The following is a 13,331-nucleotide window of genomic DNA, read 5'->3' as shown; positions in this document are numbered from 1 at the left end:
CTGCCACAGATGACGTACAATTAAGTGGCCTTTTCACCCAAAAGTGACTAATTATCATAGTGGGAACTGATTCACATGACCTCGTATGTCCTAAAGTGACCCTAACCCGTGTTAAGCACAATGACACAATCGTATGTAGGAGGCACATTCGACCAGTCACCACTCTCACTTCTCTTCTTGCCTATAAATAGTTAATCTCAAGCAGAAAGTGATAACTGCTTCCTCTTCTTTCCTGCTTCCATTGTTGAAGGTGTGAAGACAGTCCTGTGGCCCGGGAGCTGTAGATTTTAACCCAAGTTTTTTTTTTTTTTTTCTCCCCACAGGAACTGCCTGCTGTCACTTTGAAATAAAGATTTAATAAATGCGGCGTAAAGCGTGGGCGATTAAAGAAACACGCGTACACTGCCAAACGTAGTTTCACCAGAAACAGGTTCACTCAATGCTACCACCACTAGCTTTTAAATGTATATTTAAAAAAAAAAAAAAAAATGCCCAGACTCCACATTAAAGGAAATTTGAAAGATTGCAGACCCAAAAGTCTTTCCTTTGGGCCTTTGTGCTCAATTTACACAACGGCATGGGGTCAAGTGGGGCATTTTTACAGAACTAGCAAGTTACAAAGATCACAGACTTGTCATCAATTATTTATCCGTTAGGAGGTGTGAAGCATCCTGAGTCTCTGGAATGCCCTGGAGCTTTGGAAGGAACAAATGCATTTCCACTATATTTATTCATTATGCCTCATTTGCAGTGGATTGCATCTGTTAATTTTTCCATTCACCTGCAAATTAAGTGCGAAGAGTAATTAAATTAAGCAAGCTTCAATATTTTCATTGACAATCAGTTGCTAGTTTAAACTCTTATTTTCATGCAAACATTGTTATATATTTTTTTTCACCATTTTTTTTTCCAAGTGAGGAAGCTACTGTGTTACTGTGTTTGCACGTCCTGATGTACGTGGGAGTACCAGATGGTGGTCTACCACAAAACTCTTTGGAAGGAAACTGTGTTTAGCCGTCTGGCTCTGTGTTACTAGCATTCCTTTTTCTTTCCTCCCCCCTTTTCTCTTGCACAGATGAAGCCAACGTTCCACTAGACCAAACAATGACTAGGATGTTTTTGTTGTCAAGTGTGTCTCATACTTCTAGCATAAACACAAATCCTGTCTCTGGACAGTTTTATAGCTTGCCATTTTAAAACACTGCTTCATTACTGTTTTATGTTGCATCCTCATGTAGAATGGCTTTACATGGAGTTTTTTTTTGTGACATGAAGCAAACCAAAAAAAAATGCATACTGCTAGAGAATATGGCTGATATTCATTCACCCTGATCAATGTATCTAAACGGTGGAATAATTAATTTTTACCGAAGAGCTTAGTCTTGATATGTTTTCTGATATCATTTGTTATTGCTGACACTGAAATAAAGATAAATGACTCTCACTGTTATGTCTAATACGTCTTAGGAAATATCTCATTTTCGTTTGGCACTTTATTACGGAGACTTTTTATGAAAGCTTCTACAGGTAATGCAAGGCCACAATCTCTAACTGCTTAATGCTCCAACTATTTGTATCTAAACCCAAAGTGGGCATGGCCTAAACCTATCTGTGATATTTGCTAAGAGATTTAGTTGGTTCTACTTACACACTAACACATACTATAAACACACACTACCAGCCAAATTAAAATCACTGTGACCCTGACCAGGCAGTTACTAAGGATGAATGAGTGAATGTTGTAAATGCATCGTTCACATTAATAAATGTGGTCTTTCTTTGTCCTGCCCTTAAACATATGTAAACCTTTCTGTCAAGCTTTCAATAAATAAATAAATAAAAAAAACTCCCAAACACAGAGTGCACCTCCTATTCATATCTGTATAGAATTATCCGTTCATGTATTTGTATTCAGTCACATCCCTACTCTGTAGCCTACTGTCTTTCAGTTGGTCTTTTTCCTGCCCAAAGCATGTTTGCTTGGCCGACCATGCATAGACTTTAACCTTTCACCTCTGACCACTCTAGCAGAGCCTTTCTGTGGCTAAACAAATAGTACCGCTTGATGAATTCTCTGGATCCCTAGTCTAGAACCAGCCTCTCTAACCCCGATCCTTACCTTTACCATATTCTGAGAACCTAAACCATTGATCTCAGATCAGTAACTCATTCCGGTATTGATTGCAGAGCTTTCCTGACCCCGTTTGAGCTAGAATACCATGTGCAATATTTAGCATGTGGCTCTGAAAGAACTTGAAGCTATGTTGGAGTGGACATGGGATCATCTTTGCTAACAGCTGTTACGTTACATAACTTTCTCATCCTGGTTTACAAAGTTAAAAATGAATGCATTCCTAGGCATGTGAGTGCAAGGATATCTGAAAAATGATCTTGTCAGGAGTCCTTCACAGTAAAACACAGATCTACCTAAACAAGTTCACTGAAAAAAGACAGATTTTTAACAATGACTTATACACCCTGATTGTAATATGTATTTCATATTTAAGAATGTTAAACACCTGATGAAGCTAATTCTTTGTTTAGCACATGACTCTTCATCTCCAGATTTCCATTCAGGATTTTCCCCAAAAGCACATAGACCTTTATTCTGTCATGCCCCAAAAAAAAAAAAAAAAAAAAAGCGGTGACCTTACTGAAACAAAGACAGACCAAACTAAACAAAACCACTGATATATGATCATCATGCATAACTGACTGACTCATCTTCCTTTCATCTTGTGTTGACTCCTCAACTTTCCTCTAGAGTTAACTGAAAGCAGACACCACAGAACCTCCATCATTAAACCAATAAACCCCATGGAGGAGGGGTTATTTGGCAAGTTTATCAGTTACCACTCACGTCTTTTAAGGTGTCTGTGAGTACAAGAGTACAAGGTGTGAAGCTTTCAATACCAATGAATTCTGTGGCAGTTCATCTGCTGATAGGTTTGTACCATCACACTCAAATGCGAATGGTTTCCAGTGAAAAAAAGCTCACACAGGTAAGTGTGAGAAGCTACAGTTACCTGATGGTTTTCACAAATGGTCTGTTTTCTTGCCATCTCACACACTGGGTTCCACTCAACTCCAAGGTTGTACGAAGGTTTAGAGCAAAATTAGTCTTTCCTGCTCTGAGCTAAGGTCGTCCTGAAATGTAACATTTTATTCCATGAAATTGTGAATTCTACTCCACCATATTTTCTTATATTAAAGATAATGGCTTTTTTTTTAGCTACTAATAAAAGGATCATTTAAAAGTCAGAATATTGCAGAATTAATGAATGATATCTTGTAAAAATGAGCATAAGAAGGCAGCCTGGCACTTTCTCCTCTATTTTACCGAATAAATCATTTAGTAATAGTACCAAGATAATATTAGTACCAAAAAATCTTCTTGGCTAGTATACACAAGTGAGCTGGAGTGATAAGTAATGAACTACATGTTACAGTACTTCAGTACTGCACTTTTGAGTATATCATAGTAGTTTTACCTGTCCAGGGTGTCCCCCACCTTGGATCCCGAGTCCCCTGGGATAAGCTCCAGGCGACACTGTAGGATAAGCCGTACAGAGAATGGATGGATGGATTCAGCTTCATTACACATATTGTGCACTGTTAGAGTTAAAAATAATAACGCATTTAACCCCAGAAGACTATAAGCCAATTGAAAGACAGTATACATATACGTGTATTTTAAATTATTCAATTTTGAACTATCAAAATAGGTGCTAATTGCTTTAGCTAGCAGCAGCAATGTCTGAGAGTGCAGATAGATGAGCACTGCTGGCCCAAATTATCAGGTATCTTCAGTTTTAACCCTCTGGGGTCTGAGGGTGTTTCGGGGCCCTGGAGATGTTTTGACATACCCTGACATTTGTGCATTTCTCATTTGCTTATAAAAATATAAATGGCTAAAGTCTGATTGCACTGTAATCAGCACAAACTGGGCTACAATAATATGTGAGCAGCATATATGTACAAGTTTGTATTTTGGAGAAAATAACAGTTATGCGTGGTTATTGAAAAAAACAACAACAAAAAATTACTGAAATAAGGCCATAAAACTCATTCAAAACATTTGTCCACAAGACTTTTGAGAACTTTTTCTCAAACTTTTGAGAGTTTTTGCTTCAAAATGATGTGAAAATCATCCTGCTCACTCATTCAGAGAAAACAATATATTGATTTAAATATTCTAAGACACTTTTTGTATAGAAAGTCCATATGCGAAGAGGCGTGAATGATCATGCATAATGCTGTGATTCACACCTGAGAAGACAAAGACTCGCCTAATGAGCTGCATAATGAGCCTTTCAGTCAGGTATGTGACTGAGAGGGAAGTGCTACAAGAAAGAATGTGAGGACAAAAGAAATATTTTTTGTTTGTAGTTTATTTAGAATATATTTAACCGTCAGGCAAAATAACTCGAGATTCACTTGTGAGTGCATGTAAAAAGTTTATTAGAAACAAACAAAAAAACAACACAAGAGTCAAGGCGTCATGGGTACAGATGACAAATCTGAAACTGGAAACAGCAGACACTGCACAAGAAAAAAAAAATGGACGTGAGCATAAAAAAAAAAAAGAAAGAAAAAAGAGGCCCACTCTTACACCCTATGCATAACCTACTCGCTCACAGTGCAGAGAAAATGTCCAGGATTTGTACTATACTTGAATTTACACATGAAACAGGAACAGTGTAAAGATAAAAAGGGTGTGAGGTTTGTAAAAGCCCACTCTTACACCCTATACACAATCACACATCTCTGTGCCACTCTTGAAAGCAGTTCCTTTTCAACTGAAGACATAGGTGCACATCGCATGCCTGGCATTTCCATGGTGTTTCTTGTTTCTTACCATGCACTGCTTTGCAATGCACACAGCTCTTGCGACCAGCAGTGGCAACATTCCTGGCATCTGAGGTCAGGTCAGTTCCTGGAACTGGGACATGGTCACCACTGGTCCGTTTTGGTGCTACTTTCTGCGAGACACCACAAAGCTCTGTGATAAGTTGTTCCATAAACTCTTTATGGGACAAGTTACCATACAGCTCTTTGTGCACAATGAAAGCATTGGTGGCAGCAATGTCCAAGAAGTGTAGAAAAATCTTTCTGTACCACTTCATTGTTTTGTGCTGTGCGGTGTTGTACTGTAACAGCTGATCAGACAGGTCAACGCCCCCCATGTGCTGGTTGTATGCAGTCACAGGTGCAGGACATGGAAATGTCTTTGTCCTCCATGTACGTTGTGATTTCACTCTCCTGTATAAGCAGAATGGATGGTAGAACAGACAGATACCTCTTGTGTGTCCATCCACTTCACAAATACAAGAGGCCCATCCCGATTCCACCTGATGGATCCCCTAGCAGACTTTTTAGAGAGTGAATTACCTGCATTCCGAGGGCAGTCCTTCCTGTTGTCTCTGTAAGTCCCACATGCACCAAACTTCATGGAAAGCAAGTCTTTTAGGAGCTTTGGACTTGTGTAGAAACTGTCCATGTACACATGGTACCCAGAGCCTAAAACTTTACAGTCCAAAAGAGATGTCACAGCATCATGACAGTTGTATAAAGCTGTATTTTTGAATGATATGCTAATGATATGCTAATGATATGGCTAACCAAAACTTCACTAAAGCTGAAATATATATTAGAAATACTAATGTTTAGAACGTACCACATTACAAAACTTTACACCTGAGCAGATATTTGCGTATATTTGTAACTGACATTGAAAGGCAATGTTTCATGTAAGCTGCCAAAAGCTAGCCAAAACAAAGTCTGAAATATAAAATAATCTCTCTCTTATATTATCAGAATAGGAATTATATAGGATTTACTCATCGTAACAATTTGCAGGAAAATCCTCGACTGGATCAATTCGCTCTTCAAAATGCAACCGTTCGTCGTCGGAGTCGCAATCTTCTTCTGAGGAAAAGGTCAATTCTTCCTCACTGTCCAAAATCATCTGAACACCTTCCTCGCCTGAATAGCGTGCCATCTTCCAAACGCGTAGGAAAGTCAAAAAAAGAGAAACTATGTGGAAACAGTGTTGCCAGCTGTTTTCAATGGAAAGTAGCTAAACCCTGCTTGAAAAGTAGCTAAACGTCGCTGAATGGCGCCATGCGTCATTAGCATATTAATGACGTCATCACGTCGTATTTGAATTCTGCGTAATGTCGGCACTTCATAACAGTTTTCTCCCCTAATCCGTGCTCACAGACTGTTTTAATATAAGTATATAGCCGAATGTCCAGTAAAGCTGTTCTCAATTACATATTTTGTGTCAATTAACGGAACAGAACTTACTACATGTTAACCTGAAGTTACTGCGCATGACAAGAATAAACGGTCACAATAATTTTTCAAATTTAACGCAAAGGAGAAGCTGGTCAGTGATTGGTCTGTGGCAACGCAGCCTGCACATGCGCAGTTCATTCAGGTGCATTATCAGATAATGAAGTGAGACGGAAAGACTGTCCTTCTCCTTGGTTTCATATGGATTACATAAACTGAGAATATTTGTTTTTAAAAGTAGACACCTCAAGCTTTCCATAGATATATTTCTCCTCTCTGTGTGTCAAGTATTCGCTGAGTTTCAGTTCATTTTAGTAACGCGTTTCAAACAGATACGCGCGGAGACTGAGACGGTTGAAAGCACACCCTGTATATTTTCTTTATTTTACAAAAGCACAATGATTTGTTGATATTGTGAGTGTACACAAATAAAAACAGACCCTTTACAGATTCAAACGATTTATGTCTCTTAGGATTTCATTAAAAACTGCAACTGGTGGCGCCACAAGTCGACCCCAGAGGTTAAATAAAGATATCACCATTTCACAGCTCAGTGTGTACAGCTAAGCCATTAGCTAGTTGAGTGAGCTAGCTAGATCTTTAGATGATTTATAGTATGAAAGCTCTGTCATTTTGATGTTCATTAAGGATTACCTGTTGTGATAAATATATCGAAATGCTGCTACAGCTTATAAGTAATGCTCAGGATAATGTGTAATGGGCATCTTTGCTAGATAGCTAACTATGTAGCTAGAAACATGTAAGACTTTACATGAGCTAACAGACATAGCAAACTAATGAAACCCCAACAGCATTTGGCCAAGTGTGCTAGCCAGCTATGATTACTTTTCTTTATATATACTTGGCTAGGTACATAACTGTTCGAAAACATATTCCTCAGATGTAGAACATATTTGCATTAGTTTTGTTACTTGCAGACATACAGTCATTCCATAAGGTAATTATTCACTCACTACTTTTACACAAGTGAATTATTAATACAGTAGCAGTGCTTTTTTGTGTCTTGTAGGCTTTCCACCACTGCAAGTTAGCACTGTGCCACATATTTGGGAAAGTTCACTAAATGAATTGCATCATTAGGAGTTTCCCAGGTTTGCAAGTTCCTTTTTTACTTTCAAATGTGCCCTGGAGCACTTGCTGCACACCTACACATGGTAAAGAGTTCACTTTCATTATTAACCTCTTCAAAGGTAGATTGATTCATGGTATAAAAAAAAAAAAAAAAATGAGAAGTGATGTATTAGGATAATGTGTCAATACAATGGATATTCAACATAAGGAACTGCTATTCTACTGTACATGTAAATGGGCTTCTTCTTAGGTTATTATAAAAAAGGGCTGCACCCGATTAGACCTTTTGAGAACTCTAGATAATACGGGAACAAATAAATAGGGAAGCAGAGTTTAAGAAATTTTGGGATTCCCACTATGGAAGTGCAAAAAAAAAAATTTATCATAAGAGAAGTAAACTTCAGTTTCGCCAGTGCACTCTCTACTGAGGTTCAGTGGTTCACGTGTAAACAAATGTCCTGCACTAGTGGAGATTAAGTGAATAGTGAAGGTGGAGGAGGGATAAAAACAACCAGCAGTGAAGCCTCATGGAGGGCGAGACAGAGACACAATGAATGACTATGAGTAATGGAAAGAGGAGGCAACAAAAAGTCTGCTTCATTTCCATGAGAAAGAAGCTCAGGAATAGAAGGAAGAAATAAGTCACGCCTTTGTTGCTGCCACTGGAAAAGTGGAATGGTGCTTTCTGGACAGATTTGAAACTGAATTCTCACAATTTTTACTAAATATAAAAGAAATCCATTAGAAATATGAATGAAGGTAAAAAAAAAAAATAGTAAGGTGCTACTAAGGAAATTGTAACGAAAGAATGCTCAACTCCAACTTGCTTTTCTTTAGTTAGCAAATGTCATTAATGTTAAAGTAAATAAAAAAAAAGCCAAACAAATTTCCCAAATTTCTTTTTTGGGGGTCAATAAAATCTATTTGTCCATCCATCCATCCATCCACCCACTGTATATCACTGCATGCAGCTCCTTATGTGCATGAGCAAACATTTAGTTTGTGATGTACATGTAAATGGAGAGATTTGGATATATACACTACATGGCCAAAAGTTTGTGTACACCTGACCCTCACACCCATACGTGCTTGCTGAACATCCCATTCCAGATTAATCCATCTTTGCTTTTATAGTAAGCTCCACTCTTCTGGGAAGGCTTTCCACTAGATGTTGGAGCGTGGCTGTGGGGATTTGTGATCATTCAGCTACAAGAGCATTAGTGAGATCAGGCACTGATGTTGGGCTTCAGTCGGTGTTCCAGTTCATCCCAAAGGTGTTCAGTGGGGTTGAGGTCAGGGCTCTGTGCAGGACACTCGAGTTCTTCCACTCCAACCTTCACACACCATGTCGCTTTGTGCAAAGGGGCATTGTTATGCTGGAACAGGTTTGAGCCTCTTAGTTCCAGTGAAGGGAAATTGTAACGCTACTGCATACAGAGACATTCTATACAACTGTGTGCCTCAGACTTTGTGGCAACAGTTTGGGGACGGAACACATATGAGTGTTAATTAGCACAAGTTTCTGGTGTAATCATGGTTAGAGAATTCAAGGAATGCATTGTGTTTCTGTTTTTGTGTACTATTTGCCTATCCATGCCCATTTTTATGCTTCATTTAAAGCATTCCAACCACTCCCCACTCCTAACAGGTTCCCATTAACTTCAACTTTCAGGTTCCTACACTAAACATTACAAACACCTTTATGTGTATGTGCAATGCTCAGGTTGCTACTGACAATTTTTTTTTAACCATTTGTGAAACACATGAGAATGATGTGATTAACCACACATTTCATGCAATTTGTTCTCACTCCCTCTAAAACCATATGGTGGAAGACTTCTATAATGAATTATGACCTACTATATTGTATGTAAGGAATAAAACATTTTGGGACATGTTGTTAAATAAAATCAATGAACAATAGTGAGGTATGGTGCGACTTTTCCAAGGTGTTACAGCTCTCTCAAAAGCACAGCAATATCAGTGATTATGCTTATTTATTAACTAAAAGACTTAATCTTAATTTTTATCCATTTATAGTTACATTAAATTAATGTCTACAAAACAAACTAGTTCCTTTTATCACTTAGGTTATAGCACATATAAACAGTTGCTTCATCAGCTTCTCTTTTTTATTTCTCTTGGAGTTAACAGGAAAAAATACACAGCTTGTCATGTTACCAAGAAGTCCTTTGACCTTAAGACTTGAGGAACAGCTTTACCTCTGACTGTTACAAAGCACGGACAGTGGAGACTCCAAATAAATGTCTTCTTATAGAAAACCTCACTATATCAACAATTACTCTACAATTACATAATCAGTTTATGTGGAGCATCCACAATACAAGTCCCTGTGTTAGTTGTTGCTATAGAAACAATAACGTATTAGAATATATATTACTTATTGTCAGCTCTACAATCAGAGCTTCTGCTATATAAAATTAATCAACACATTTTGACCAATAAGATTAAATAATTCAATAACACTGTGGTATAAAACAGTTTTGCCCAGTTGATGGTGAATAATATTGGCCAGTTTTGAAGTTGGTATCATATCAGCAGTAACATTTTAGCCTGTATGACTGTTGACTGCTGATAGACAACATGGAGGTACTGTTCTCTTTCTTCTCTTTCCTTCATCTTCTTCACTCCCTCTGTTCTTGTTTCAGAGCCTCTGTTTCCTCTCCCTGGCACTGCAGTGCTGCTCGTGTAGTCTGTGTTTGAAGGCACTTCCGTTATTGGATTAAATGCGAAATTCATCTTTCCACAAACGATGCTGATTTTGATCTTTTCTTGCCTTGTTCATTTCCCATAGATTAATTATGCTGTGTCTGTGAGAGTGGGAGGAGAGCGTGCTGCGGGGTGGAAGATGGATAGGCTCGAGTGGAATATTCCAGAAGCTTCCGTTTCTGTGTCTGGACTACAGTGAGCGGGAGAACAAATGCATTAATCAGACATGTCACTGATCCACCAGTGAGGGCTTGTTGAGAAAATGACACGCTTGCACACACACACACAGACAATATTGCTGAAATACAGATGAAAAACCATCATAAATTGTGTTCTTAATGTGTTGAGCCACCATGAGTCATCAAAACAGCTTCAATGAACCTTGGCACAGATTCTACGGATCTTTGTAACTGTACTGGAGTGATCATGAACATCGTTCTTCCAAAAGATATTCCCCCAAATCATATTTTGATAATGAGGATGGAGAGCATGGTCTAACATGTCACTCCAAAATCTCCCTATAGGTGTTCATTGGGGCTGGGATCTGGTTTCTGTGAAGGCCAGAGCATATGATTTACAACGTTTTCATCCTCATCAAACCATTCAGAGAGGCCTTGTGTCCTGCGAATGGGGGCGGGGCCATCCTGGAAGAGACCACTCCCATCGGCATAGAAATGTTTCTTTATAAGATACAGAAGAACTTTGTTTTGATTTGCAGTGATCCTCTATGGGGATAAGTGGAATCAAACAATGGCGGCAAGACACAGCAGCATAACAGAGCCACTGCTTTTTCATTTAATTTGTCACGTCTGTACTGTGTGTCACAGAATTATATAAATGTCCCAACATCACTCTCTCCAGCTTGCACACATGCTGTAATCACATAATCAGTCACCAAGATTAATCTGTTACAGGCTTACTTGATATTCCCCTTTCAGATTCTTCAAATGTCTTGTCCTAGTCCTTCAGCTGATCGCACCTAGAGCTGATCCTGGGCTAGCTTAGCTGTGTGCGCTGTCTTATGCTATTTAAAACCAGAATAAGCTTAAGTAAGGCTGATCTGGTCCTAGAACCGTAGATCTTTAGAGTCAAATGCAACAACCCTGAACTACCTACACCTCATCAACAGATTGTAAGATGCACATCCAAGCAGAGGTCATGCACAAATAGTGTCGCTGGAGAACTGCTGCCATTCTGTGCCTTGATGGATGATGTTTGCTCACTCCAAGCTCTCTGATCACCTCGGAGTGTTTAGACACGTGTCTGCACTGCATGCTAATTCCAACAAACGCCCATGTTGCTGCATAGTCACAGACTTAAAGCTAGCACTGGGAATCAAACACACTATTCCTCTGCTGTGTTGTGGATCAATAAGAGTTCAAATGTAAACCCAAAAGGCTGATTTATAATTCAGTAGAAAACAATGACATTGTGTTTTGGAGTATTTGTACCTAAAACCTAACACTAAGAGTAGATAAACGCTAGGTACATAACCTGGCTTGTTTTCTGGGTAAAGTAGTCCCTTAAGGCTAAAACAAATGTAAATCAGTGTAGTTTCCAAACCCTGAGGCAAACTCATGGATGATGTGGTTAAAAATTTTGTTAATCATCTAACACTCATTCATGTTCATAAGGCTGTATTCAGAGCCAGGAAGAATGAGTCATGTCCGAACCGAATGCTGCTGCCTGAGTAGGGGTTGCATGAATGCTAATTTTTTTTTTTTTTAATTGTCGATCAGTAATTTCAAAATAAGTAATCGACTAGTTATCTTTTCTGTAGTTAAAGTTTCAGGACATCGCTAGTTTTGCGCCAAGATCTCATAAAATTCCAGCTTCGGTGTTTGTTAAGAAACACTGCTAATGAAGAAAGTAAATAAATTGGTGAAATAAATGTGCAAATTAATACATTTGTGTGTCATATGAAATTATTTAAGGATATACCAATTGTAGAAATGCACTCATGTAAACGAGCTGCTCAGCTGAAATCGTTGACTCTGAAACTGACAGTGTACAGCACAGTACAAAAACTCCTTATAGCTTAACGATGGATAGAGGATGTGATGTCTCTACGAGCATCTGGGAGGTTTTTCAGCCATGTTCAACTCCAGCCTCAGTAGCTTCCGAAAACGAGTCTGGATTGGACTACTGGAGCTGCCGTGCTGAACGCTGCTGATCTAACTCTAAACTAGCTGAGTGCTTATGGATAGTGATGTGCAACCCGCGGCTCTGAAAGCACTCTTTCACACAACAGAATTCACTCAGCCACAGTGCAAGGATTTTTATCTGCATTGCATTTAGTTTTAAAGCACAACACATATAAATGGACTCCATCTAGTCTTTTCCTATATATATCTCATAATCCTGTGCAGCAGCCAGTCAATAGAAGAGTTATTTATACTGGGTTTTGACTGAAGATTTGATTTCTAGGTGGAAACGAGACGAGTAAATGTGATGCATAGCAATAATGCTGTATGTTTGCTAAACACCACTAAACGTTCTGAATGACAGAAAATGATTGAGGAAGGGAAAATGCATGCGAGGGCAAGATTATGTAGCAGTAGGTGTATGACTGCTAGTGAAGGGTTAAAATGGCATTTTTGAGCATGTGATGTTCCAATGTTCTGTTTAGCTCCTGAGTAAGCCGCTGTGGTGTGTATATGTGTGTGTGTGTGTGTGTGTGTGTTACTGTCTGGTTAACATGGAGTTATTTAAATCACCTGCAGCAGACACAGCACTGTTTCACTCCTGCAAAAGCAGAGAACGCCATTCACAGCCTTCCTCAATCATACAGCCATTTAGACTTCACAGCTGAGTTACTTCAGAATGTTCAAAATGTTACCCTGGCTTGCTGAATGAAGCTATAACAATCTGTACACTTAATCATCTTAATAGATATCAAAGTGTGGTCCTTGATTTTATTACGTTTTTAATAGGATGAAGATCAGAGTTCTTATCTGGACTGTTTTTTTTTTTTTTTCCTCACACTAATTGAATATGGCTCTTATAAGAAGTTGCTTATTTCCTAATCTAAGTGCAATTTTAATAAAACTAGGAAAAGCGCTACAACTAAATAAACAGAACATGAAGAGTGTTTTCACACCTATTAGCCTGTTTATTGAGTCTGAATCAGGGAGAAATTTATACTTTTGTTTCATTTGCTATTAATTTGTACACATAAACAACAATTATTAAAAAAAAAAAAAAAAAAAAAA

General features: G+C 38.5%; 1 protein-coding gene across 1 annotated transcript; it reads right to left on the bottom strand.

Moving 5' to 3' along the window:
- Positions 1–4,437: 4,437 nt before the first annotated feature.
- Positions 4,438–6,391, bottom strand: LOC113535141 (piggyBac transposable element-derived protein 3-like). Its single transcript, XM_026928320.3, has 3 exons — positions 5,841–6,391; positions 5,392–5,526; positions 4,438–5,262 (listed from the first exon to the last, which is right to left on the bottom strand). The coding sequence occupies exons 1-3, from the start codon at positions 5,999–6,001 to the stop codon at positions 4,758–4,760; spliced, it is 801 nt and encodes a 266-aa protein (XP_026784121.3). The 5' UTR covers positions 6,002–6,391; the 3' UTR covers positions 4,438–4,757.
- Between the last annotated feature and the right edge of the window lie 6,940 nt (positions 6,392–13,331).

The sequence above is a fragment of the Pangasianodon hypophthalmus genome, chromosome 5 (genome assembly GCF_027358585.1).
Source record: "Pangasianodon hypophthalmus isolate fPanHyp1 chromosome 5, fPanHyp1.pri, whole genome shotgun sequence".
NCBI lineage: Eukaryota > Metazoa > Chordata > Actinopteri > Siluriformes > Pangasiidae > Pangasianodon > Pangasianodon hypophthalmus.
Note: the sequence above shows the minus strand (reverse complement) of the source record. Positions and strands in the feature narration are given on the sequence as shown.

Bases quoted from the DNA above. Each gene is read 5' to 3' on its own strand.
- LOC113535141 (XM_026928320.3), bottom strand. From the start codon at position 6,001: ATGGCACGCTATTCAGGCGAGGAAGGTGTTCAGATGATTTTGGACAGT. The intron at 5,527-5,840 runs GTAAATCCTATA...TGGACTGTAAAG, and splicing joins CCTGCAAATTGTTACGATGA to TTTTAGGCTCTGGGTACCAT. The intron at 5,263-5,391 runs GTAATTCACTCT...CTGCTTATACAG, and splicing joins GGACTGCCCTCGGAATGCAG to GAGAGTGAAATCACAACGTA.